This window comes from Catharus ustulatus, chromosome 6, assembly GCF_009819885.2.
Source record: "Catharus ustulatus isolate bCatUst1 chromosome 6, bCatUst1.pri.v2, whole genome shotgun sequence".
Classification (NCBI taxonomy): Eukaryota; Metazoa; Chordata; class Aves; order Passeriformes; family Turdidae; genus Catharus; species Catharus ustulatus.
The window spans coordinates 53290998-53315866 of record NC_046226.1 but is presented as its reverse complement, the minus strand read 5'-3'; the positions used below and the strand labels follow the sequence as shown (position 1 = coordinate 53315866).

Below are 24869 nucleotides of genomic sequence, written 5' to 3'. Positions count from 1 at the left end.
TACGGGGATTGTCTGTAAGGTCTTTATTTGGCACTGCCAAATACACACAACTGTCCCTAGTAACACTGAGGGGAAAAGGGACAGGGCAGGACCCAGACACCCCCCCTCACAGATACATCAGGATCTCCTCCCTGTGCCCCACGGGACAGGCAGGCTCAGACCCACTGGCAGCACTGAGAGCTGGGTGGGAATGGCTCTGTTTGTTGGAAGGGCTTTTCCTATAGGAGAGAAGTTCTTCTGACGGAGGGCAGCGCCTTCCTGCCCCCCGGCAGGAGCCCGCGGTGGCAGGGCAGCCGGGCCATGGCCCCTGCCTGCGGCACGTCATGCTCCAGGAGGTTCCCGATTTTCAGGACGGGCTGCAGTGCCCGCAGGGCGTCCAGTTCCTGCAGCAGGGCCGGGCTGAAGCCGTCCGTGCTCAGCCTGGGCACGAAGGAGGCAGGAGAAAAGGACAATGTGTTGGATCGTGTGGGGAGGGAGGTGCTGAAGCAGGCGGGATGCCGGTGCTGCCCTGCCTGTCCCGCAGCATCCTCTCCCCGGCTCGGCAGTGGCGGGCGTGGAAGGGGCCGTGGCAGGGTCCTCACCCTAGCATCTGCAGCGGGCAGGCGGGATGGCGGAGCTGCTGGCAGAGCTGCAGGACGCCCTGGGCTCCCAGCTCGTTGTCACTCAGGTCCAGGCAGGTGAGACGGGGCCCCTGCAGCAGCTGCACAGCCAGGGCTTGGCAGCAGGTGCCCGACAGCCGGCAGCTGCCCAGCCTGTGGGACCGAGGGAGACAGGGAAGGAGGGTTTTGGGCTGTGCTTGGGAGCTGCACCAGGTTGGGAAGGAGAAAGCTTTGGACAGGTAGGAAGGAGCAGTGGCCCATCCTGCAGCGCATTTACCGCAGTGTCTGTAGTGGGCTGGCACAGTGCTGGAGCCCCTCACACAGCAGCTCCACGCCGGCATCGCGCAGCCCCTCGCTGAAGGACAAATCCAGCTCCTCCAGGCACGTGTTGGTGCTCAGCACAGCAGCGAGGTCCTCGCAGCAGGCGCTGGTGATGCGGGAATACCGCAGCCTGATGGGAACCCCCGTGAAAGACCCTCAGATCCTCCTGAGTGCCCTCACTGCCATCCCACCATGGTGGTGGTCCCCACCCTGGCGCCACAACCTGGAGGAGTGGGACAGAGGCACGATGCCACCCAAGGGGGACCCTTTGGGTTGGCTGCCCAGCTCTCAGGTCCAAGATGCCCAAGGCATGCTGCGGTTGCTCACCGGAGGATGCGCAGGCTGCAGCCCGGAGCCCTCAGCCCCTCACAGAGGAGGCGTACGCCACTGTCCCCCAGCGAGCTGTCAGCCAGCTCCAGACGGGCCAGGCCAGGGTGCTCTGCCAGCAGCGCTGCCAGCTCTGCGCAGCAGCTCTCGGACAGCTGGCACCACTGCAGCCTGCAGGAGAACACGGAGAACGGGAGCTCAGCACCTCACATGTCCTGGCTGCTCACCTGTCCACCAAACCCAAGGGACAACACCCACCTCAGGTAAACAGGGCCTGGCCTCCCCCTGGCCACTTGCCACTGTGCCCAGGGAACAGCAGGGCAGCACCAAGCCCCTCACCCACCCCACTGTGGTTGGGGTGTCTTCACCCACACCCCAGATCCCAGCCCTGGTTGTGGCCTCACGTGCGTCTCTCACCGGAGGACCTGCAGGGCACTGTCCCGGTGCCGCAGAGCCCGGCAGAGCAGGTGGATGGGGCAAGGCAGCTCCTCCCGCCGCCGCACAACGAGGGCACTGGGATGTCCTCCGGCTCCCGGGATTCCAGAGCTGCAGAGGAACAGAGCCGCGGGGCACGCACAGCCCTCAGCGGTGCTGGGAGCTCCTGGCTCCGACACCGGCACACAACCCTCCCACCCCGAGCAGAGCCTCCGGCACACGGGAGGGCTCCTCCTCCTCCGGAGGGACCTTTGTGGCTTTGGAGGTGTGAAGAATCTCGAGCATTGCTGCTGCAGCCACCCGGGGAGACGTAAGGCGAGTCACAGGGTGCACTTAACATTCAGGACCAGGGATCTCCCTTTGCAGAGAAGGGGGACAGGAAGCCAGAGTGACAGCTGGGCACAGAAGCTCCATCACCATCAATCCTACGGTGGGCAGTGGGTGAAGGAGCTCATGTGTTCCTTATTCTTGCCAAGAATAAGTTAATCCTCTGTGGAGGATTTATCTACCCAGGGAAAGGCTGAGCTGGTGGTCAGGAGGGAGGAGCTGAATCATCCTTCAGGGCAGAGAAAGACAAGTCTTTGCAGTTTTGGGTCATTAAAGCAAGGAGGAGCAGGACTTACCAAGGCACTGATGCATCCAGCTCCGCCTCAGGATCCTGCCTTTGGAAGGAGCACCCCTGGAAGGTGACACAGCCCAGTCCAGCCCAGTGCTGGATGCAGAAGGAAAGAGCCATCTGGTCATACAGGGTCAGCTTGGTGTCCCGCAAGTCCAGGTCAGTGAAATGACCCAATGCACTTTGTGCGAAGCTCTTCTCATTCATCTCGAACAAGAAATGGAAAGTGTCCATCTCCGAAACCTTCAGTACTTTGCCAGGTTGGGAGAGGCCTCTGTGCCTCCCCTGAAGCCACTCCAGCAGCTCTTCCCTGGCTCGTGGTGAAATTCTGCACCCAATGGTTTTGTCCATGTACTCTATGGATTTCTGACTGACCAGACCAAAGAGGAATCTCACTGTTACATTCAAATCCTTTCTGGACTTGTTGTAGCTTTCCAATAATTTATTTACATTCTTGTCAAGCTTCCCCAAACTGCTGGCCATTTCCTCATCATCCTCCAGAACATAAAACATTGCTGCAAAAAACTCCTGGAGGTGCAGGTGGGTGAAGGCATAGACACTGTCATGGTCTTCTCCTTCCCTTGGGATACTTTCATTGAGGAAGAAGGGGAGAAGACTTGGCTGGTCCAAGCCACAGTCCTTGATTTCCTTCTCCTCAAAGACGACCTTGTGCTTCCAGATACCCTCAGCAGCCAAGGAGCAAAGCTGGAGTAGGAACTTCTGGAGGACCTGTGGGTTGTCCTTGTCCCTGTGCTTCAGTATTTGGGAGAGGTAGAACAGTATCATCCCTGTGGTGGTTTTGGAGCAGTCAATGAGGTTTTTCTTCCCACAAAGCTCTTGTTCAAGGACAGTGCAGGTGGTCCAGCTCATCACAGGGATGACACACAAGCTATAGAGGATCTCATTGCTTCTGGCAAACCTGAAGGCCATGTCTGCTTTGTTGGGGTTCTCAAAATACCTGTGGAAATACTCCTTCCTCCTGGCTGCTGAAAATCCCAGTATCTCCACGTAACACTCACCCTTCAGGCACTGCCTCAGGCTTCCAAGAGCTGCTGGCCTCATGGTGATGAGCAAAGAGGATTCAGGGAGCACAGTCTTCTTCAACAAGCTCATCATGGTGAGCTCCAGCGGCTTCACCTCCCTGGGGTCTGAGCTCAGCTCAGCTTCGGGCTGAACCAAGGAAAACCCCAGGGCCTCAAAGCCATCAAAAATGAACAGGATCTTCTTCTGGTCATCCAGGATCTTCCCAGCTGGCACTCGCAGGCCAGGACAGCACTGTGAGACCAGGTCTGCCACGCTGGCTTCCATGGGAAGGACCATGGCTTTGCAGTCAATGCAGAAGACAAAGTCAAACTGTGTGTGGAGTGTCCCTTCTCCCCACTCCACCATCACCCTCCTGACCATCGTTGTCTTCCCCATCCCCGGGGCCCCCACCAGCACCACGACCTGCGGGGTTTGCCCGTCTCTGTCGGGTTCAAACAGCGCAGTGGTGATGGTGGGGGAGGTGGTGGCTGCTCCGCTGCTGGCGCTGGTACATCCCTGGCTGGTCCCCACAGCTCCATCCTTGGCTCCATGCTTGCTCCGAGGCTCCCTGGTGATGGTCAGGATGGTGAAGCGGCTGTGCAAGGACGGGCTCTCCCTGGGACAGGTGCCCAGCTCCCTGTCCTGGTGGGACTCCTGGACCATGTGCTCTCTGCTGTCCCGCCTGTGCCCTGTGCCGATGAGAAGCAGGGTCAGCCCACACAAATTCTCCACCAGCCCACCCGTGCTCCTGACACACCAGCAGCCACTTATTTCAATGCTCAGTGCTTTCCTCAGACTGGCTGGGGCACTAAGGATGCAATTTGTGAGGATTTGGGGACTCTGGTCAGTTCTTCTGGGTCCTGAACCTGATCTGTCAACTCTTGTTTTATCATCCTCATTCACCTGGGAACAAATGCAACTGCCTGGGGCTGCCTGCAGCCTCTGACTCATGTTCCAGGGGACAAAGGCGCTGTCCCTGGGCTCCAGAGCACAGATCTCCCCAGAAATATCCTTAATCCCCATCCCAGGAGGAAAGAATCTGCCCAGCTGGCTGCAGGAAAGTGCTGAGTGCACTAGGTGAGCTTTAAGGTCACTTCCAACCCAAACCATTCTGTGATTTTAAACAATGCATTTATGGAGGAATTACAAGCCCATGTAATTCACTGCAGGGATGAGCTGCCTGGACACAGCTGGTGACCCTGTCCCCAGCACAGCTACCACGAGGAGTGCCCAGGACTGAACTCAGAGCCCAGGCCCACACCAGCCAGTGGGGAGGCTCCAGGTGAGGCTGCTCAGCATTCCAGGCTATTAATAGTACCCCAGGGGGAACAGGGCTTGGATTTTCACTGCAAGGACTTCCTGCTGCCAGGCAAACCCACCTTGGCTGCTGCAGCAAGTCATTCCACTGTGAGAAACATCCTTCATCCTGCTTTCCCAGGAGTTTGAGGTAAGGACAAACGGTGCTGCCCTAACAGCCATAGGATTTTGCTGCTGTGTGGCCTTTTCCCCCCTCTCGAGCTGTGGGTGGGTTGTAACTGGGGCTCTAGGAAAGGAGAGAGGCTCCTTTAGGATGCTCAGGGATGAAAGGGGTGTGAGCCTGTGCTGTGACCTGCTCTCCTGGTCTGCTTGCTCCAGTTTATGAACAGGGCACCTGTGTCTGGATTAGGAGGGGGTAGCCCTCTTGATGATTTCATTTTCTGTGAGTGATGGTTTTCTTTCCATGATGGGAAAAAAAAAAAGCTTCAGGATCATGTGTTTAGCAAAGCTGCCTCTGAGGGATACTGGGAAAGGAAGAAAGGATGTTTCAAGGCACACTGGGAGTTAAAAGACTCCTTAAGGACTCCTTATTTCCCAGCTCAGAGCCAGACATCACATTGTCCCTCCTGCTTGCACCATGTCAAATAATTCTGGGGGTAACTGTTTCTCTCTAAAGGAAATGGTCTCAAGTTGTGCTAGGGGAGATTTAGACTGAATATTAGGGAAAACTCCTTCACTGAAAGGGTTGTCCAGTGCTTACACAGCTGCCCAGGGCAGTGGTGGAGTTCCCATTCCTGGAGGGATTTAAAAGCCGTGTGGATGTGGCCCTTGGGGACACAGGACAGTGATGCCCTTGGGCAGTGCTGAGGAATGCTTGGTCTTGATAATCTTAGAGGGCTTTCCCAACCCGAACAATTCCATGATTCTGTGTTCCTTCCCAAGGATGCTGCTGCCACCAACATTCCCCTGTGGGTTTTACAGGGGAGGGCCCCCACAGGAGCCAGGGCTGTCCTTATCCCTGCTAACTCCTCCTGGGAGGTGTTGTGAGCTGAGAGGGAGGGGTAAATCCAGCAGCACCGTTTCTAAAGGTTTCCCACTCCCTCTGACCTTGAAAAAGCCATTTTCACCTTGCTGTGTCTCAGCCAGGGCTGCTGCTCACTATGCCTGCGCTGCCTTAGGGGGGATGTGACTCTGCCACAGGGAGATGGGGGAAGTTTATTGTTTTTACAGCTTTTTCCCTCCTTCCTACCTCAGTTTAAAAAAAAAAAAAATTTTAAAAAAGCTTACATTCAGAATTTAAATATAACGTGAATTCCGGTCCAAGGCGTGTGAGAGTGTCACGTGGAGCTGTTTATCTCCCAAGGCAGAGGCACAGCGTGTGAACACAAGGAAACCGCTACCAGAACCCCTGGCCTCACCTCCTCCAGGCTCTGGGGACAAAACCTGGTAATTCCCACTTGCAGAAGGCTCCCTTCCTCCTCCTGCCACCCTGAGGATATTCCTGCCTGATAGAGAAGCAGCAAAGGGATTTTGCTAGGGAAGCAGCGGTCTGGGGGTGTCACCTGTGTTAAACCGTGGATTTCCACCAGCTTTGCAGAAATTCAGCCCCTCTGCTGCTGGCAGTAGATCAGCAGTTTTGGGAGGCGATAAGAAGGGGAAGCAGCTGTTTGGAGCCATGGAAAAGTCCTGGCTGTGCCTGGCACAAGTGTCTGAAAGAGCAGGGACTGCTGGCACTGCTGGGTACAGGAGCAGACAGGGAACAGAGGGAACATCAGCATCAGCCACAGCTAATCCTGTCCGTGCCAGGCTGTCTGAGCCAAGCTGGCTCTGGAGCCAAGGACTACAGAAGGAATAACCTTGCTCATCCCTGCCCTGAGGGGGTGTGGGTAGCTGCATCCCAAAGCAGCCCCTGAAAGCAGCCTGTCCTGGGAGATTTGGGTTCTTGCATCCAGCCCCTCATTTTGCAGCTCTCTTCAAATACAGGCAGGATTTTAATTTGCAGTAGGATTTCGGCAACCTGAGTATTCTTTAGACATGGCATGCACCTGGCTGGGCACTGGCGGGTGGTTGGTGGGTCCCAAGTAACTGATGGAGGCAGATGGGCAAGTGGCACACAACCTGACTTGCCCTGAATTAAGATCTAAAAGAGCTCCAGACAATGCCAGAACCTGCTGAGGATTGGGATACAAGCAGGAAGTGACACAGGGATGGGAATTTGAGCCCTGTACCTGGTTGGACAGGTGAGGCTGTAACAGAGAGGGCTTTTTGCTTTCAGCTGGCGAGGATGAGGAGGAGGTGACTGTGTCTGGCAGTGCCTGGCTGACTGACAGTGCCCTGCAGTGAGACTGGGCTGTGTGCCCAGCTCTGGTCTGGGAAGGGGTGTCAAACCACAGCCTGTTGGGACAAGGAACACTCCAGGGAGAAGGGAAGCAGAGCTGGCACAGAACTACCCCAAGGTGCAGCATTTCAGTGTCCTCCCTGCACTGTGCAGAGCTTCTCCTTGGCAAGTCAGTTTGACATTCCTTAACCACTGCCAGGGATCATCTCAGTTGGAAATCCCTTATCCTAGTGGGGGAAGGCTCACACTCCTTTTTCCTGTAGTTTACACACAGGCATCCCAATTTATCAGACTGGCCTGCTCCCAGATATTTTTCCCAGTGTGTCCCCCCACTACTTGGCTGCTGTGTTTCATGGAATTGCTGCAAATCCAGGCAGGATTTGGAGGAGAAACAAATGGAGCAGCAGAGGGGTCAGTGCCGCAGGGACAACCCTGAACTGCTGAGCCAGCTCAGCCCCAAATGACAGAGGATGTGGAGATGCAGCTGAGCTGCTTCTACCACCCTGCACCCCCGCTTGGCATCCTGCCCCTCCAGATCCCAGCCCTCCCCTCTGGATTGGAGCGCCCTCTCCCCGCCTCCCCGCTCTCCATCTTCATGCAGTCTGCAGAGGTGCATTGTGGGAAACTCCCAAGTTTCCCCCCCACCTCTGCCTGTCTCCCTCCCTCCTCTCTGCGCAAGAGCCAGCTCCCAAGGTGTGACTCGTCCGGCCGGAGGACAGAGGTAAGGGATGCTGCTGGCATGGGGGTTGCGGGCTGGAAGGAGCGGGGCTCCCGGCTCCGGGACGTGCGGATCTCCTGCACAGGGTGACGAAGCGAAATGGAGACGTGGAGCTACCTGCTCAAGGTGAGTGCCCACCTCCTCCATCCGCCTGGGATGGAGGCCGGGGGCTGCCGTGCCTCTGGAGCCAGCACCCCACAGCTTTCCCCGTCCGTGCTTTTTTTTGACCCCAAACAAGGAGCAGCGTGAGGAAGGCCGGCCCCGAGTGTCTCCCTTCCCGTGATTCGCTCCCTGAAGGTCAGGCAGCCACAGAGGAGGAGGGTGTTTGTGCAGAAAGCACGGCTTGTTCCTGCCCGCGTTTCCTGCCACCCGCACCTACCTGAGCCTGCTGTGCCGTCCGGCCCCAGCGGGGCTTCCGATGGCAGCCGGGCCGGGGAGGGAGCGGGAGGCGCTGGGGAGGCGCCGGGTGCCGCAGCCGCGCTGCGGAGGCGGGAGAGCGCCGGGCACGGGGAAGCGGAGCCGGCCATGTGCCGGAAGCAGCGCTGCTGGGAGGGAGGAGGGAGCAGCATCCCCTTCCAGCCCCGGCAGGACTGCTGCTGCAGCTCCCTGGAAAGGGCTTTGAGCCGTTTTCCAGCTGCTTTTCCCCTCCCGTCTGCCTGAGCAGTGGGATTTGTTTGCCTTCTGCTCTGCCGGGATGGATTTAATGGCTCTGTTTCATTCTGTCAGTCAGGGAAGCAGGAACAGCCGGCAGCTTGGTGCAGCCTTCACCTTTTCCAAGGAAGGGGGGTTGTTTTGTCGGGCAGGGAGAATTTGGTATCAATTCGGGGGTGTATCCTTTGATTTCATCCTGGGCTTGTGCTGGAGAGGAGCTCACAAAGGGAAATCTGCCCCCCCCCCAAAAAAAAAAAAAAAAACAAAAAGGGAGAAAGAAAGATGTCAGAGGCAGTAGTGTCCATTTTAAGGGAGAATATTGAACCGAAGGAGTGGGAGAGGGATGGATACCAGACCAGGCTTCCTGAGTCACCGGGGGTGCTTCCAGGGAGGGAATGCTTTGGGAATGTCTCAGGCTCTTCAGTCGGATGTCCCTGCTCTCTGCACATCATCCATGTGCATCTCTGTGATGTGTGCTTGCAAGGACCTGTTGATTTGCTCCTGTTTACTTCTCTGTCCCTCTGGTGGCTTCTGGGGAGGTGCAAAGGGGGAAACAAGAGGATTTTAAAAATTGAATCGAGGTCAGGCTGGCAGAACTTGGGCATTGGGACAAGAAGAGGAAACCTCCCCACTGTAGCCCCGTTTTCCTGGGTGGGGCTTGGGCAGGATGCCGTCAGGAGAGGGAGGATGGACTATGCTGGATTAAGGTCCCTGCTCCATCTCAGGATTGACCTCCAAAAGTCTGACCTTCACAGGTTTGGCCTTCAGTGTTTTCCATAAATTCTCAGCTGCGGTGCCCAACACCAACATCTAACCCTGTGATACTGTGTTAGGGTGGGGGAAGAAATCCCTGTTCTCCCCTAAAAGTGCATTTTCATACCGCTGCATCCCTCCCCTCCCCTGGCATGCTGCTGGGATGCAGGGCTGGAGAACACCCTGGCACATTGTCCCCATCCTGGATCAGGTGTCGGGGCTGGCAGACGGGGCGGAGGGAGGGATGGAGCTCCCTGAGCAGGGATTTCCATGCTGGAGGAGCTTTGGCCATCCTTCCCCAGATGCTTTTCAGCTTTCTGCCGGGAAGGAGAGTGCCCTGGTGTTGCTGCACAAGGTAAGGGATGGGTTTTACCCAGAGAGTGTGGGGAGCCTCCCTGGAAGGTCACAGCCTCGCATGGAATTGGCCCCTTGTCTGCCTGCAGTGGCTTCTTAGATTTCAGCTGCAGAGCAACAGTTTTCAGGCTGATGCCTGCAGATCCCGGGGCTGCCAGATTCCAGATCCAGCTCTGCATGTGAGGAATTGCCTCCAGAATCTTTTTGCTTGCCCTAGCTGAACCACGAAGGGGATGATGCCACATCAGGCAGAAGGGATGGATTTAGGATGCCCATAAAATGGGGAGGGATGTTGAATTTGCTGTTGCTTCCTGCAGTGGTTGGGGCTATTGCACGGTGTCAGATATATCCCTCATCCTTTTTTGCTTGTGGATATTGAATTTGGGATACAGGACTGGGAGAAAGATGCCTTAAAAGCAAGATCTGTCTAAAAGAGAATCAGCCTCCTGAAGCTGGGACTGTCTCACGGCTGCTTGGGGAGCAGCACCCCTAATCTGGAAGCATCTGCCCTCTTTCCAAGGGCTCTTCCCAAGTGCTGGCAGGCCTAGGGTAAGGAGGAGGGCTTTGTTGTAGGAAGGAATGAGTGCTCACCATTTTCCAAGAGGCAGGGAGTGTTTGGTGACCCTGTCACATTAACCCTGAGCTGGCACCAGAGACCCAGAGCTGAGGAGAGAACCAAGACAACCCCCATGGTCCCAGCCAGAGTATTGCTGGAATTGAATTTTTTGCTCTGGGAAAGCTGGAAAAACATTATAAAGAAATGAACTGAATGTGTTTGCAAGATCAAAACATGAGGCGTTGCCCAGGGTAGGGTTCAGGACGTACCCAGATCCCTGTGAGGAGTCACACTCATGGGTTAAGGCTCCAGGATTCCTGTTCCTGCAGTGTCTCCCAAAGTATTCCCCATTATTGCTCCAGTGCTTTGATCCAGTGTCCTGACAAATAGCTGCTGTGGAAAAAAAGCCATCCAGGCTGAGAAACCTTTCCTTTGTGCCCTGAATTTCTGTCTTGGGGTGAGGGATGCTCAGCCCTGCCAGGGAGAGGCTCAAGATCTAACACCTCATGATTTTTGAAGGGTTAAAGCTACAATTTTACTCTGCTACAGAAGAATGGAACTATACAGGGGGAAAAGATAATTTGATTTTGTGTCTGAGGCGGGCTCAAACCCAAGATTAAAGCAGGGTTAGCAAAGCAAATTGAGGTGCTCTGAACTGTGTTTTAGTGACTTGGGGATTGTGTTGGAACCCTGAGGAGCCAGGCTTTGCAGCAGGGTATTTCCAACCCAGCCTTAGCAAAGTATTTCCAGATTCTGTCGAATTCTAGAAATGATTTTGCTATAAGATGTGTCTGAGAGTGCAGCTGTATGGGGGAGTCTGGTGGCATTTGAGGTGCTTTGCCAGATGTGACTTCTCCTGCTGGCAACAGGCCAGGGCCGTGCCAGGTGTGACTCAGTGCCCACCCCTACGGAGTCAGTCGGAGCACATGGCTGGAGACAAAATCTCTCTCCCACAGCTGCTTGGCAGTGCCTGGTTTTTGCTGTGCACGTGGTTGTGTACAGGGTGTCTTACCAAGGTAGGTTGGAGCTGCGTTTGGGGTTAAACCCCCCCCCAAAAGAACACAGGTTGAGCCCCTGGCTGGAGTGTGGTGTGTCTGCAATGCTGCCTCCATCTCTCAGAGAATAAAATGTCTGCCACATCCATCCCAGGAGCTCGTTGGTCACAGGATGTGTGTGGTTTGCAGAGGTGACACTCAGCTCAGAGCTTGTCATCTGCAGAGTTTGTGGTGCAGAAAAAGAACATATATATCCTGTTCCTGGGCCCTTTCTGGTGGGAAGACTGAAGTGCTGTGTCACCTGTGTGGGCAGCAGGGCTGGGCAGCCTCCAGAGAGGACACTGGCAATGGTGTCACACCTCTGTGCAGCTGGTGGCCCAGGGTCTGCATCTCAGAGCCTTTCCCTGTGCAAATGGAGGGCAAAGCCACCTTTGCTGGGCTGCAGGAACCCGTCCTGTTCCCACATCTCACCCTGGTGCCAGGTACAACCTGATTTCTGAGTGTGGATACATTGCCCAACCTGGAGAGAGGGGATGTGGCTCAGTGGCACTGGGAGTGAAAAGGGGGGCCCTGGCCACACTGTAGGGGTGGTGGGTGCAGATTTTTGGTCACTGCCAGCACCAACTGTACCAGTGAGGAGCACGCTGGGGTTCAGAGCAGCTGCAGAAATTGCCGCAGCCATGGAGCAGAGGCTTGGCTGCAGATCTCCCCCCGTGGCAGTGATCTGAGGCTGCTGCCACTGCTAAAATACTTCCAGCATCTGACACTTTCCACAAGATTCAAAGGGATTGTTTGAGAGGGAAATGTTTAATCCAGGGATGGGAGGAGGGATGTGGGGAGTAACAAACAACAGATTGGGAAAAGGATTCATAAATATCTCATCAGAGTGAAGTGGGTCACCAGTTTGCTGTGACTTGGTGCTGCTGTCTCTGAGGGTTGGAATTGGGGGGGCTGGGAAGCACAGCAGGCTCCTGTACAGTCTGTCCCTGGCTGTGCAGCACTGAGGCCGTTCAGAAGCGTCTGTGACAAGTGACTCTGCTGGTGTGAGGTTTGCGTTGCGTCGTATCACGTTTGCCGTGCGTTGCGTCAGGAGCTGGGGGCTGAAATAGCCTGGAAGGGAGCTAAAATCCTCCTTGGGGAGCTGCTCACGGCAGCTGAGAGAACACAAGCTCCTTATGTAAAGCTGCTTTAATATTTATGGTAATATCAGAGGCAGTGCATTACCTCATCCATCTTCGTTGCACTTCTTGGTCATGGGGAAAAGCTTAGTCACTACTCTGCCGTCCTTCTCATGGGTGCTTGCTTGGCATCTCCCTGCCTGTAACACGTTTGTTCCTCCAGCAGCTCAGAAAAAAGGAGTAATGCTGCTTTTCCCCGTTGGAAATCGGGAGTTGAAGCGCCAGGAGTGCTGCTCAGTTGCAGGAGGGGACTGGACACAAATCCTTCCAGCCCTGGCAGATCACTCCACATGTGGCACAGGGGACAGGCACAGACCCCTGAGGTCACTTCCCAAAGGACAGGGTGGTCCAAGCTGCATTCCTTAGGGGTTAGATGAGAAGGTGGAGGGGAGTGGGATGGTGAGAGCGCTGGGAAAGGAGCTCCCTCTGCTGCACCAGAGCCAGCTTTGGTGCCAGCTGCTGTTTCCTTAGGGAGAGCAAGGATCTGTCTGTCCGGTGCACAGGGGAGTGAGTGCCTTTCTTCCAGACAGGCAGGAGTGACAAAGAAAGGAAGAGAAGATTAGGGGATGAAGGGAGGATTTGAAGATAAGGTGTTTCCTACCATCTCTGACTCTCTCTGCACAGCATTGCTCCAGGTCAGATGTGGTCAGTAGCTGTTTCCAAGATGGGTGTTTCTAACTGGAGGACACTTGGAGTGTAGGGATGGATCTTTGTTGCAGGATAAATCCTGATACATAACCCCACTGTGTTATTAAATACTTCGTTGTTGCTAGACTCAGTGTGGCAGTCGAGGACCTGATGGAAATGGGCTGCTTTCCATAGCAGAGGGAAAAACCCTGTGGATGAGCTTCCCACTGCTCCCCAGACCCACACCCTGGAGCAGCTCCTCGGTCTTGCAGAGTGACTGACTTTTCCTTCCAAATGGAAGCAGTAGGAGAGGATTTGGAGATGGGATGGGGCTGGTCCCTGCAGAGGGAAGGGGCCATCCTGATGGAGCTGGGCTGTGGCACAGCTTAGCAATGACTCATCCGCTGCGTTCGGTGCAGGATTGATGCAGCTTTCATCTGTGCACACAGGAGACAGATGAATAGATGTGTTTGGTGATTTGCTGGGATCTGAGGCAGGAAAAGTGCCCTTCAGGGAGCCAAGGGAAGCAGTTCCTGTTGCTCTGGCAGAGGGCAGCTTGTTGCACTGAGTGAGTCCGACTGCACTGACCTTGAGAGCATCCCAGGGGAGCTGTGGCGTTTGTGTGCCAATCTTTGCAGCAGCAGCAATTTGGAAGGCTTTCCTTTTCCTTTTTTCTCCTTTATCATCCCTGGTTTTATTATGCCAGCTCCCACTTCCCAGCCTGGGAAAGAGCTGGTTAGCTGCTGGCAATGAGAGCCTTCCTGAAAGGGCACTGATTGTTAAACAAAAATAGCATGGAGCAGGGAAAAGGGAGGGAATGAAGCCTGTCTCCCACAAAATCTTATTCCCAACTGCTGCTGCCTGTGTAGGAGGCAGAGAGGGAGCTGGAAGGGGGGAGGAATGGGTAGACAGGCTGAGACAGCAGCTGACAAGAGAGAATGGAGGAATAAAAAGATGTGAGGAGCTATAAAGAAGAAAGCAAAGGTAGGAAAATGTGTCATTAGAGAAAACTTGTTTTTTTCTGATGGAATGAGGGAAGAGGAGGAGACAAAGGAATGGCAGGGAACCCTCATATGCAGGCTTAATTTTTGGAAATGAGGAAAGCACCTCTTTCTTCAGCCTGGGGAAGACAGAGGTGCTTAAAGATGAGCCCCTGGTCATGCCCTTGGAAGCACGGGATGTAGAGATGATTCCCTAGGCAGGGAGCTAAGAGCACACAGAAGAGGGTTAAAGGAACTGGGGTGGAAGAAGATGTGTTGCTAAGGGTACTCAGGAACTGAGGAGGAGCCAGGCCAGAGGGTCTGGAGAGGTGCTGGGCAATCCTGTGGCTACTTGCAGTGGAAAAACACAGACAAAAGCCCTTTTATGCGGGCACTTAAGAGCTGCCGATATTGATTTTTGGCTTAGTTTGGTTTCTACATCTTTTAAAACCTTTCTAAACTGCATGAGGGGTTTTTGTTGCTTTTAGTGGAAATGCACTTAGAATCAGGAAATTTTGTTTGTGGCAATGCAGGGCATGGTGGCAGAACAAAGCTCCATGGCCCAGCATGGGCTCCAAGCAAAACCAGCTTTCCTGCCCCTGGGAATCTGGATCAGTGAGGGGTGTGGATAAACACTGAGGGGCCTGGGCTGTGCAGGTCTCCATTTCTCAGCAGAAAGGTGAGTTCCCCCTTTCTGATCTACCTCACCATCTCCATAGGCTGCACATGATTTTCCTAGGGAAAGAGTAGAAGTTTAATGCTTGGTCCATGTGCTGTAACCACACGAATATCAGAGTGTGTGAGTGACCCAGTTAACTGACATCAAAGGGAGAAAGAAGGTAAATTAATATTTATGCCACAATTAATCTGACTCTCCGTGCTTTAACTTCTGAACCCACTTTAGTTGTGGGCTCCACTTACTATTTCTTTGTGTCCCACTGTACCAGATTGAGGGAAAAAAAGGATAAATTGGTCCCAAACCAGAGGAGCAGAGTTCTGGGAGTGACTGCGTGCAACCTCAGCCCTGGATTTATGTAGGACTTGTGCTGACAGAGCAGTATGGATGCTCTCTGGTAGCATAGAAGAAGGTGAGGCAGGTGATATCTACAGAAATATTACAGAATGAGCCCTGAGAGGAAAATATTCTTGTACTTGGCAGGCCCTTGTTTCCCTCCCAAACCACAGCAAGCTCTGAAGCTGAGTGAGCATCCGGGGTGGTGTTTGTGTGGTACAGGATGTATCTGATACACACTCAGCAAACTGCGACAGAGGCACAGTCGGGGCTTTCTAAAAGGGTTTGGTATCCCAAACTAGGGAATGCAAGCACTGTCCAGCTGCAGTCAGTAAGAAATATGGTTTTATGGTCACCAGGCCTAGTGCAGCTGGACTGGAAGATCCTTGTGGGCCCCAGCTTAGGATATTCTGTGACAGCTATGGAATTCCATGATTTTGGTGCTGCAGTTCCCTCAGTCTGCTCCAGCTGACTGGCACTGGCGCAACTGGTGGCCACCAAGCAATGGCTGGCAAGGGAGAGCAGGAGAGGGAGGCGTTTCCATCTTAATTTTAGGAGCCATAAGGTGTTGCTCAGCTTTGCTCTTGTCCCAAACCTGTAATTTCTGTGGGATTTCCTCCATTCCTGCCTAAACAGAGATGGAAGCCCCACGTCTGTTGGCCCCTTTTCCAGCACAGATCATTGCTGCAGTCCTGGGACTTTGTTCCTGTCATTAGAGGAGTGATCTGCCCTCTGAGCTGCTGTGGAAGGAACCTTTGCTGGCTGAGGTTTTTGAGGAGCCTCTTCAGCTCTGGATCCAGACAATGAGCTCTGATTTCACTTAGCAGGCAGAAAGTTCCCGGCAGGCTCCTGGCAGCCCTGAAGGTCAGCAGGGAGCCAGCAAAGCCGGCGGCTCGGATCCGACGCTGCCTCCTGGTTCCTCTTTATTTCCTGAGCTCGGAACCGATGTGGTGCTGAGCTGCCAGAGCCTGGTGGCAAAATGCCCAGAGTATTGTCCTCTCCTCCCATCACATGGAAGTGCAGCCACAGGAGCTCCATGCTCAGCTCGCCCTGCCCTGCCAGGTTTGTGGGGTGCAGTTGTTGCAGTAGTTTCACATCCCCTCAAAGCCCACTTTGTCCCTTTGCAGAATTCCCGTGGTGCAGCTATTCTGTTCACTGCTTCCACCAGTTCCCTGGGGAAGATAGCCCCAGCTGATCAACAGTTTGGCTCCATGGGCAAATCCAGCAAACCCTGGAAGGAAATGACAGGAGTGAGATGTCTCTGTCACCAAGAGATCCAGCTCTGCAGTAAATCCGTGCAGTCAGTTCTCTGTTTTGCACCAGCTGAGGATCTGGCACTTTCTTTTGCTATTGTTCCACCAAAATGCTGGAAGGAATAATCCTTTTATCTCTGATACCTGTGAGAACTGAGGAACTAGTCCTTATTTTCCTGCAGTACCCATCTGGAGGGAGAGCATCACACAAGACCACATATTAACCACTTCCTAAATGGTCCTTGGGATAGTGCTGTGAAAGGAAGGGTGGAGGGTGAGACAGGTAGGGAGGATCTATCCATCTCCTTTCGCATGGAGCAAAGTGTTCTCTCCTTACCCAGAAGGAATTGAAAAGGTGAGCAAAGTAAGGTTTATTTGGTTGGATGGTTGGATGTGAATTTGTCATGGCCTCACACACACAGCCAGGATGGATTTGGACTGCAGATGCCCGGATGTGGCAGCCATAGGTGAAAGTCAGTCCAATTTGTTTGATATTCCTGTTCGATATTGGGAAAATTTCCTTCCCTGTGAGGGTGCTGAGGCCCTGGCACACATTGACCAGTGAAGCTGCCCCATTCCACTTGGAAGTGTCCAAGGCCAGGCTGTACAGGGCTTGGAGCCCTCTGATCCAATGGAAGGTGTCCCTGCCGATGGCATAATCAAGGTGAGTTTTAAGGTCTCTTCCAACTCAGGCCATTCTCTGGTGCTGTGATTGTTACAAGCTCCTTTAAATGGAGTTCACAGTTCTGAAAGAGGGAGCTAACAGTCTTCCAGTCTTCCTTTCTATTCTCCTCCATCACCTCCAGGCAGAGCGACACTGGCTTGCGCTGCCATGTCACTCACCTCTCCTTGCTCTGCTTCCCTCTCCAGGTGCTGTACCATGTCCAGGTAGGACACTGCCAGCAGAACAAGCATCCCAAGACCACCGCTCCCAGGCCTTGAGCTCGGGTGGCTCCTCTGCTTCCTGCAGCAGCCGGGCAAGGGAGAAGAGCTGGGATAGCCCCGCGTATCCAGTCGCTGCCCAGAGCACCCCAGGATGGATTCCAAAGGCAACGTCCGAAGCGGAAACAAACCCGACGCCAAGGCCGCCAGCTCCGGGAAGCCGGAAAAACCCAACCCTGGGCCTGCCACGAATGCAGACAAGAAGGAGGCCCCCAAAGAGCAGCCTGCTCCTGCCACGGCCACCAAGAAGGCGGGCGGTGATGCCATCGCCAACAACCACAGCAACCTGAAACCCAGCCCCGCCGCCACGGAGACGCAGGAGGCCGGCGGCCAGTCCCCTGACTCTGACCACAAGGGAAACAGCTCCGAGGAGTCACCGGGCAGCTTCTTCGACAACATGAAGCCCTTGATCATCGTCGGAGGAGTGGCGGTGGCTGCACTGGCTGTGATTGTGGGAGTGGCATTCCTAGCCCGGAAAAAATGAAGACCGAGACGGGGTGGGGATGAGGAACCCAGCCCAGCTGTACAGCTTCTTTTGAGACAAATGCATGCAGAGAAATTCTATACATAGCTATATATATAGAGAGTGAGCTAGATAGGTCAACAACAAACACCAACTGCAACTCCAGGGTCTTGGTCAAGACAACTGTGCCAGTCTGACCCGCTGTGGGTAACTCCATGCACTCAGTGTGTTCTTTCATGTAATATATCTTGGCTTATACCGCTGTGTATAGATTACAGCTTCTCCTGATCGGTGTAAATGACGGTGTCCCCTCCCCTCCCCTGCTGTCCTCCCTGGGAGACACCCCCCTTCCCCCTTGCAGTCCCGTTTCCAAGTCCAAAGTGTTCTACGTCCCATTCGGAGTCCCGGTTTGTGTTTTGGTTTCTGTTTGGTTCTGTTTTAACTTGGGCTGTGGTAAAGAAGATGGAAGGGGAGTGCTAAGGCCCAGCTCGCCTGTCCCGCTGAGCTGGGGGTGTTTTTCCAGCCCCCCAGGTCAAGGGAAGCACAGTGGCAGGGAAGAGGCAGCTCCCTGACGCAGCAGCCACTGGTGATCCCTAATCCTTGTCTGTGTATCTGCTGCTCACCATCCCACCTTGGAACACCTGCCTGGGAAGTGCTCTGGAGGAACCAGGGTGGCTGCAGAGCCGAGTGTGAGCCTGGGATGTCACATTAGGTCACTCTTCTGGCTGAGCAGCCAGCGGGACAGTGACCAGAGGGGCTGTGCTGTGGCCTGGAGAAGTCCCATTGCAGCCCTCAGGATCCCAGGGCTCGCCAGAGTCATGTGGGCAGCGTTTGGGATAGAGAGACTTTGTTTTGGATCTAGTATTTCATAAAGTTAGGCTGGGCTTTGCAGGGTGCTGTGGCCTCAATCCAAGCTCCCTCGAGGCTGGCTGGACTATTTGTGTTCATTTTTTTGGCTTTGGATAAGGCCTTTCACTGGATTTTTTTCCCCCACTGAAGGCTGTGGTCTCAGCACATGGGAAAACAGGAAAAGGGGGAGACATGAGCTGGTGTTAGGGGCAGAGAGAACCTGGGACCCCAGGAGAGTGACACTGACCTACCTGCTTTATACCAGGGAAACCCCTTTCAAGGGCACTGGAGTTTGTCCTGGGTAGGTTTCTTACTTCCCTCTTGTGACAGTGGTAGCAGGGATTTGTAACTCGTGCACACGTTGGAAATTGAAACAAATTCCCAGCCCTTGGGAGCAGCCTGATTTCATGGGTGAGTACCTTGGCTCTAAAGCCAGACCTTGTGAGGGGGAGGAGAGAGGGTGTTTAGTGCTTTGGCTGATGCTTATCACTAAACAGGAAGAGGTGAGGAGATCTGCCTCTGAAAGCTTCCATTAGGCTTCTCTTGGCTGCTGCAAAACAGAGTGTTGTAAATACCCCTTTACATTTGGGTTTAAATTGGGTCAGAGATTAGATGAGGTCCAATGGGAGCTCGGCAGCAGCCACAGCCCATGGGCAGGGGCAGGAGTGATGAGTAGAAAGAGGCTGTGACACAGTGGGGTGAGTTCTGCTACAGAGCCCATTGTGCACCTTTAACTGAGATGGATGCATGGATGAATTCAGGGGCTGCAGGGATAGAGGGAGGTGTGCATTCCTCAGGTGCTGCCTAGGCAGTGTCTGCCTCTGGCACAGTCCCTGGATGGGACAGTGAGGGGGCATAACCTGACCTGGCAATTCTTCTCCTGTCTGTCTTATTTACCTCCAAATCTGACCTGCTGAACGCACATGGTCTTGGAATGCATGGCTACTCCTATGGTGAGCTCAGAAAATATTCCCAAAGGTGTATGGCCTTAGGGAATATCAGACACCGTGTCCTGGTGCAGTTGGAGGTTGATGCCTCCACCTTTGCCAGCACAGAGACTGGAACAGGAGTGTTGGGCCCACGGGAGTTTTGGGAAGCAGGGCTACAGCTCCAGGTGAGATCCTGGTAGCCTGAAGCACTCTTGGCATGAGCTGTGGATGTGTCTCCCTGCAGCAGTGTGTCACTTACAGCCTGGGGAAGGGTTAGAAGCAGAAGGGTCCTCCTCTCCCCTCAGATTTCTGCAGCACAACTTCACAGGGAAATTTTCACAGGGAGTTTTGCTTACATTGCTCAGAAGGAAGGGAAATCGGCCCCTCCTGTTCTGGTTCATATTTTGCCAAGTAGGGTAGTGATTTTCAGGCAGTGACTTCTGTTTTCAAGAGAGGTTTCTACCTTTCCTGTCCCCTCCCTCCCTCTCAGCTCTGGCCTAGGATTGTTTTTAGCAGTGTGTGACGTTAGGCGCAGCATCTATCTGTTCTGCCCTGACCACAGATCAGGGCGTAGATAGATCGGGGGAGGAAAGTGAAGCACCTGCTTCGCTCAAGTCTCCAGTTTTACTTTCTAAAATGTTTTAATTTCCTTGTCTTCACCTTTGGCAACAGAAGAGGGGAAAAACAGTTCTCAGCCAATGGCCTTAACCTTTTCTCCATCTCCAAATCCTGCCTGCCCTTAGAGCACTTGGATGCAAGGCCACCAATTTCATCCAGAAATGCCACAGAGGTGGTAATGGGGCTGCAGCTCCTCATCAGGGTACGTCACTCATCCGAGCCCTCCCTGCACGGCAAACCTGGTATGTCCTGTTTGAAAGGGATTTTTGAATGTGATCTGTCCTGTTCCCAAGGGATTTCCCACTTCCTGTGGCCACTTACCAGTCTGCTGTCCAGGTTCAGCACCTGGAACCCACCTCTTTGGCAGTCTGGTTTGGAAAACACCTGTCTGTGTCTGTGTGTGTGTACAAACCTTTGTGTTGTATTGCTGCAGTCTGGGAGGGGGAGAGAATCCAAGCTGGAGATGCCCCTTCCTTTGCTCCCTGCATTCACACCAAGTGTCTGTGATGTCTTTTCTGTGCCATTCCCACCACGCCATGCAGCTCCTGAGTTCCTTTCCAGTCCCGGTTTCTCCTCAGTGCAAGGAATGTCTGGCTGGTGAAGTGCTGAGTGTGTGGTGTGCTCTGAGCCCCGAGCCCCTGCTCCCACCCTGGGTAGTTGTGTGGGCTATTTGCTTTAAAATGAGGCACTCTTAGACTATCCTGGACTGTGCTGTAGCGCTTTTCCAAGCGTGGGTCTAGTGTCAGCGCCGCAGCCCTGACTTGCAAACACCTCCTGTCCTGCCTTACCGTGCCAGGCTGTGCAGTGCTTTTGTTCTGAGCCAAAAAATGTCCAGCGAGCACCAGGCCGAGGGAGCAGATCCCCCTCTCTCAGCCCCAAATCTGTCGAAGCAGAAGGCTGAAATGACTGACCTCGCTGTGCTAAATAAATAGTTGTCTTTTCTCGTACTGAGCACACGCCGTTATTTGCTTGATGTCCTTCTTTGTGTGGTTTTTGTGGTATGAAGTCCTTCCAGTGACATCTCCGTGGGGAGAGTGAATCGACACTTAAAACTAATCAGTCTGTGCTTGGGGTTTGAAGAGATCTAGATTGCTAGTTTACTCTTTTGATCAAGTAGATAAATTAAATATTGGCAAAACTAATTTCAGACCTTTCAGCTTATCGCCAAAACTCTTGATTGAATCACTGCACCCAATCTCAATCTCTTTTTAGGGAACCATAAATTTTAGTTGAATATAAAGATGTCATTTTGCTGTCTTGGACAACTCAGTAGAAGGTTTTTGCTGCTTCTATTTTAAGAGAGATGAAATGGATTATGCTTCTGCTTCCTCTTCCTACTGATTTAATACCCTGTAGATAAGTCCTGTTATTCCTAACAGTGCTGCAGCAGGATTGAAAACAAATCTGGCAGCCAGGGGATAATGCAGCAGCATTTTTGGGAGGGTAAGAACACATTCCTGCAGGTGCTGTTTGCCTGGGATTCACAGCACTCAACAGTCACTTGCCCTGAAGCATTTCTTAGTTCCCTCTAAGAAATTGGTGATAAATTAAACATCCATTTGTGTCTCTGATGGACTAAAGTTTGAAGGCTGATCCACAGAATACTGACAACAAGGGGAATTTTTCCATTGGCTTCACCATGCTCTGGCTTTAGAGTTCTTGTTGGCACCAGGGATATGATCACAGGTCATCATAAAATCATCTCATTTACACAATCATTTTTAAATTGACACAAACATTTTTTAGGCTCAGCATGAGGGAATCTCTTCTCTGAGGCAGCTCTGCTTATACTGGCATCAGGATTTGTATATGAACAACAGCAGTGCAACCAAAAACCCCTGGAGCTGGTGAGAAATTATTTATGCCTTAAAATATTCTCGACTTTTCCTGGAAATGCTACTGGGGTTTAGAATTCAGCAGCCTTCTATCTATTCTTAGAATTGGTTGAAAATAACAGTACTGGAGATTGGAGAGAAAAAACGATTCTTTGAGAAATACACCAAAAAAGGAAGGCAATGAAAAAATATGTTTGAAAGGTGAAATTCCTGGAATTTCAATCAGACCCATGGAAAGCTTCAAGTCCATGAAGATTCTGAGAGGGTGCAAGGAACAGGGCAGAGAAGTGGAGAGAAAAAGTACTATTTAATTATCTTAATAGCTTTGGTAAGGACATGCTAACTTTTATATCCTCTTCCTCCTTTTTTTTTCCTCAGAAAAAGGCAAAAATGACGAGCTCTCGTGCCATGTAAATTAACCTCTGCTAGTTGCCTTTTCCAGATGAATTCCTGCTGGCTCTGTGCAATGTTAAAGGGTTAGAAGGATACCTGAGGTTTTCTACAACCAACTTTGCATGATTAAGGGGCTTGCCAGGATTTTAGGAGGGGCTGTGCTCTTTTTCCACGTGTTTTGCTATGACAAGGACTGGAAATGCAGCTTGCTCACACTTCCATCCTCCTGGTGCATCCTTCATGCTGGAGCAGGAATGCTGATTCCCTTCCCAGGTCTTGCTGTGGTGTCATTCCCTTCACCAAGAACTGGGAGAGGTCTGTAGGAACAGGAAGCAGCATCACATCACGTTCATGAGCTGGCTGCAGTTCTGCTGCACAGGTTGGGCATTTCCTGCCACGAAGAGGAATTGGCTTTGATCTGGAGCACAACAGTTCTGTATTCCAGTAAATTCTCATTGCAGGACGTTGGAATTGGGAATATATCCTGCTATTTACACTGGAGGTATTTGGTCCTTTACTCTTTGGGGGAGAAATCTGCTGATGCTGAGGATCTGTTGGGACATTTTGGTCTTATGAGTGATGCTCTACTGGCAGCCCCAAAAAGCCTTGGAACCTGTGTCCCCATCCAGCAACCCTTGGGGGATTTAATCCATGGAATAAAGTGGGTTTATGGTGACTTTTTCCTCTTACTTTTGAGACTGTGAGTCCAGCCCTGTAACCTGCTTTCCTTTTAAATTCCATAATTCCTGGGATGTTTGTTCACACCAGATCTTCAGCTGCTACAAACTACAGGGTTCCATTGGTTTCTGATCTGATTAATTCCTCCTTCTTTCCTCCTTCTTTGGCCACTGAGCTGTATTCCCTTTCCTTTCCCTACTTTCTTCCTGGGTAGCTCTGCAGATGTGGCCTCTACCCATAGCCCAAGGCTGGGGCAGATTTCGGGTTGGCTAAGGCAGGTTTTGGGTGGTCCCCCAAAAATACAGGCAGTGCTGGGCCCCCAGATTGTGTGTCACAGCAGGGAATGTGTGAAGCTTTGTTCTGCCCTCACCTTTGAGGGTCTAAGTCTGCAAGAGGCTGAGTGCTCATCTGCTACAGGATTTGTCAGGGATCACAAATCCCCAGGAAGGTCCTGTTCTTGTCCTTCCCTGTCAGTCAGATAGAGAACAGTAGGACTTCCGGGCCTCTAAAACTCACATTTCATTCGATTGACTGTAATAGGCCTCAAAATCTTGTGAGAGATCAGAGCTTTTGGCTTTCCAAATTCATGAGTTTGGATCTACCTTGTGCTAAGGCTCTGCTCCCTCTTCTGGACAGTGTGCGCTTGGATATGCAGTACCCTGGGACTCGTGCCCTCTGCTCTTTGATGCTCTTCAAATTAAATAGATTTTTTTTATGCTGAAAAGCATAACTTGGGTTAAGTAGGCTTTGGACTGGCTGTTCCCATTTCCCTTTTGCTTGTTCCCAGCTTGCAATTCTCAAACAGTTCCATCACCTTTCCATTTCTCAGCCCCAGTGCAGCATCCCAAGCATGAATGTACAGGTTCTTTCTGTCTGTGTGATGATGCTGCAGCACCAAAGCTCCCACCAGGACAAGAGGAATCTTTAATCACCTTTCCAACAGTCAAGTGCTACATCGTATCCCTGGTTTTGCCATGGCTGCTTCAAGTAGCCAAGCTTCTGAGGCAAGCTGATGAGAACAAGGGTGCCACACAATTTTGTTTGGTTAAAAACCAACCAACCAACAAGGGAATAATTTGGCTTTACTGAGTTTTGAGCAGCCCTTCATAACCCTGGTGCCTTTTCCCAGGACTGTTTCAACTGAAGCCTTTAAAAGTTTCAGTTTCACCTCCCCAGGAAACCAACTCTCTTCCAGTGGTAGGTGCAAGTTGGCTGTAAGTTTGTGGAGGAGCTAAAATTCCTCCACAAGGAGAAAGGGAACTCGAAGGTCAGATTACAGGGGATTTTTATTTTGTTTTTGGTTTGTTTGGATTCTGTTACTTCTCCAGGGACTGATCCAAAGCCCTTGGAAGTCAGACTGAAATGCCTGCTGTTCCTTTGGAAGCCTCAGGCACATTTCCAACGACATCAGTGGGTTTTGAGTCAGCTCCTGAGTGTGCTTTCCAATTTCCAAATGACAGGAATTTTCCAAGTGACACCTTGATTTCTTCCCTGTACAACCAGACCTGCTTGTCACTTACACGTCTTTACCTGTGTTCAACATACAGGTTTGGGGTATTTTTTTTTGCTCTCAGAAACAATATGCTGCTAGACACATTTCCTGGAGGGAAATGGACACCTACCTACACACAAAGCTATCCAGCTAATTTATACCTTGTTGAATTTATAATCTTGTCTATGCTTCTATGGACACTTTGTATGGGCTGCAGCTCAAATCCTAAAATAGTCAAGAATTTTTTCCTTTCCCATATAGTATTCTATTTACTTTGACTTTGAAAACAAAAAAAGCGTATAAATGCAATAATGCAGGTAGACTAGAAATACTAGATTGAAAATTTAAAGTAGTTTAGCTTGTCCCATTGTGACTGACAGTGTTGTACGACACCCAACGCTGTACCCTGACATTTTCCAGGCTTTCTCCGTAGCTGAATCTAGTATTAGCTTTGGAAACCCATTGTGTGAGTGGTGGGTGGATGGGTCGGAATCGTGTGCTCTCTACACACTGTATGTTACTCACATCACAAGCTGTATGGCCACTCCATATGCTGTGAAACTGTAAATGATTCCCAAATACACCTGTAACTCTTACCAGGATTGTGAGAAATAAACTATATATAGATATATATACACACACATAGAGAGATTGTATAATTCCTCCCGTGAGCATCT

General features: G+C 52.2%; 2 protein-coding genes across 3 annotated transcripts; one reads left to right on the top strand and one right to left on the bottom strand.

Moving 5' to 3' along the window:
* Nucleotides 1-8: 8 nt before the first annotated feature.
* Nucleotides 9-8176, bottom strand: LOC116997997 (NACHT, LRR and PYD domains-containing protein 12-like). Its single transcript, XM_033063277.1, has 7 exons — nt 8014-8176; nt 2306-4010; nt 1665-1793; nt 1248-1418; nt 877-1050; nt 582-752; nt 9-420 (listed from the first exon to the last, which is right to left on the bottom strand). The coding sequence occupies exons 1-7, from the start codon at nt 8159-8161 to the stop codon at nt 219-221; spliced, it is 2700 nt and encodes an 899-aa protein (XP_032919168.1). The 5' UTR covers nt 8162-8176; the 3' UTR covers nt 9-218.
* CEND1 (cell cycle exit and neuronal differentiation 1) lies at nt 7524-24833 on the top strand. Of its 2 annotated transcripts, none has more exons than XM_033063286.1 (2): nt 7524-7637; nt 16864-24833. In XM_033063286.1, the coding sequence occupies exon 2, from the start codon at nt 17030-17032 to the stop codon at nt 17417-17419; it is 390 nt and encodes a 129-aa protein (XP_032919177.1). In that variant the 5' UTR covers nt 7524-7637; nt 16864-17029; the 3' UTR covers nt 17420-24833. The 2 variants fall into 2 exon arrangements, with proteins under 2 accessions (XP_032919177.1, XP_032919178.1); XM_033063287.1 differs by lacking the exon at nt 7524-7637 and adding an exon at nt 7656-7760.
* The last annotated feature ends 36 nt before the right edge of the window (nt 24834-24869 follow it).